The 2,139-nt window shown below is 47.5% G+C and overlaps 1 protein-coding gene across 1 annotated transcript in view; it reads right to left on the minus strand.

Moving 5' to 3' along the window:
- Positions 1–2,139, minus strand: part of SCAP (SREBF chaperone) — a 34,386-nt gene that overhangs the window by 20,744 nt on the left and 11,503 nt on the right. Inside the window, exon 10 of the mRNA XM_015828649.1 lies at positions 554–652. Coding sequence (XP_015684135.1) covers positions 554–652 — 99 coding nt within the window. The remainder of the gene's footprint in view (positions 1–553; positions 653–2,139) is intronic.

The raw sequence follows: 2,139 nt of genomic DNA on the forward strand, positions 1-2,139 counted from the left end.
CCTGCTTAGGCAGGTAACCCTATCCCAGTGATGGCGAACTTTTCAGAGACCGAGTGCCCAAACTGCAACCCCAAACCCACTTATGCATCGTCGGGTGCCAGGTGGGTGTGGCCCATTGGCTGGGCGTGGCCCATGGGGTGGGCGTGGCTGCGGTGCTCACGGCAGACCGGGTGGGACTAAAAAGTTCAATCCATCAATCCCAACTTTGCAAGATCTTTTTTTTCCCCCGCGAGAAGTTGAAATTGACTGATTGATTGAACCTTTTTTTTTTTTGCACACGGCGGCGGAGGCCAAAAGCGAAAAGGTTTTATAAAACCCAGCTGAAGGCCCAGGACTGGGGGCGACGGCGCACGTGCCCACAGAGAGGGCTCTGAGTGCCGCCTCTGGCACCCGTGCCATAGGTTCGCCACCACGGCCCTCCACCATTTCCGAGATCGTTACGGAGATCCCCCTACCGAGTCCCAATACGACCCCCGACCACCGCATTGATCCCTTGCTAGATCTCTCCAAAGGGACGGATCTTCGCCGTCGGCTCCCCGCCCTCCCGTTTTACCTCCATCCGACGGATGTCGATCGACAGGACGGTGGTGAAGAAGAACATCTGGAGGAAAAAATCGGAGACCAGGCCCACCACGGCGAAAAGGCAGAACTCCTGGAAAGGATGAGAGAGGAGAGAAGATGGGAGAGAGACGAAGGAGACTGTCTTGGGGGGGAGAAAGAAAGAGGAAGAGGGAGAAAGGGAGAGGAGAGAGAGAGAATGAAAAAGAAACAGAATCAGAATGAGAATGAAAGCAAAAGAAAGGGAGAGAGAGAGAAAGAGGAAGAGAAGGGGGAGACAGAATGAAAGGGAAAGGGAATCAGAATGAGAGAGAGAACAAGACAGAGAGAATGAAAGAGAGAAGCAGAGAAAAGAGAGAAAGAGGGAGAGAGAATGAAAGAGAAAAGAATCAGAATGAGAGAGAAAATGAGGGAGAATGAAAGAAAGGAAGAGTGAAAGAGAAAGAGGGTGAGAGGGAGAGTGAAAGAGAGAAACAGAATGAAAGAAACAAAGAAAGAGAGTGCGAGGGAGAATGAAAGAAGAGGGAGAGAAACAGAGAGAAGGGAGAGACAGAATGAAAGAGAGAACAAGAGAGAGAGAATGAAAGAGAAAGAGACAGGGAAAGGGAGAGAAAAGAGGGAGAAAGAGGGAGAGACAGAATGAAAGAGAATCAGAATGAGAGAGAGAACGAGGGAGTGAAAAAAGAGTGAGAGAGAAACAGGGAGGGGGGAAAGTGAAAGAGAAACACAGAATGAAAGAGAAACAGAATCAGAACGAGAGAGAACAAGAGAGAGAAAGGGAGAGGGAGAGAGGAAGAGAAGAGAAAGAGAATCAGAATGGGAAAGAACGAGAGAGAGAACGAAAGAGAGAACGAAAGAGAGAAAGGAGACAGAATGAAAGAGAAAGAGAATCAGAATGAGAGAGAGAACAAGAGAGAGAATGAAAGAGAAAGAAAGGGAGAGAGAGAGAGAGAGAAAGAGGAAGAGAAGGGGGAGACAGAATGAAAGGGAAAGGGAATCAGAATGAGAGAGAGAACAAGACAGAGAGAATGAAAGAGAGAGGCAGAGAAAAGAGAGAGAGAGAAAGAGGGAGAGAGACAGAATGAAAGAGAAAAGAATCAGAATGAGAGAGAAAATGAGGGAGAATGAAAGAAAGGAAGAGTGAAAGAGAAAGAGGGTGAGAGGGAGAGTGAAAGAGAAACAGAATGAAAGAAACAGAAAGAATGAGAGAGAGCGCGAGGGAGAATGAAAGAAGAGGGAGAGGGAGAGAAACAGAGAGAGAAGGGAGAGACAGAATAAAAGAGAGAACGAGAGAGAATGAAAGAGAAAGAGACAGGGAAAGGGAGAGAGAAAGAGGGAGAGACAGAATGAAAGAGAAAGAGAATCAGAATGAGAGAGAGAACGAGGGAGTGAAAGAAAGAGTGAGAGAGAAACAGGGAGAGGGGGAAAGTGAAAGAGAGACACAGAATGAAAGAGAAACAGAATCAGAACGAGAGAGAACAAGAAAGAGAAAGGGAGAGGGAGAGAGAGAACGAGGGAGAGAGGAAGAGAAGGAAGAGAGAAAGAGAATCAGAATGGGAAAGAACGAGAGAGAGAACGAAA

Source organism: Protobothrops mucrosquamatus, unplaced genomic scaffold (genome assembly GCF_001527695.2).
Source record: "Protobothrops mucrosquamatus isolate PMUCROS unplaced genomic scaffold, P.Mucros_1.0 scaffold4764, whole genome shotgun sequence".
Classification (NCBI taxonomy): domain Eukaryota; kingdom Metazoa; phylum Chordata; class Lepidosauria; order Squamata; family Viperidae; genus Protobothrops; species Protobothrops mucrosquamatus.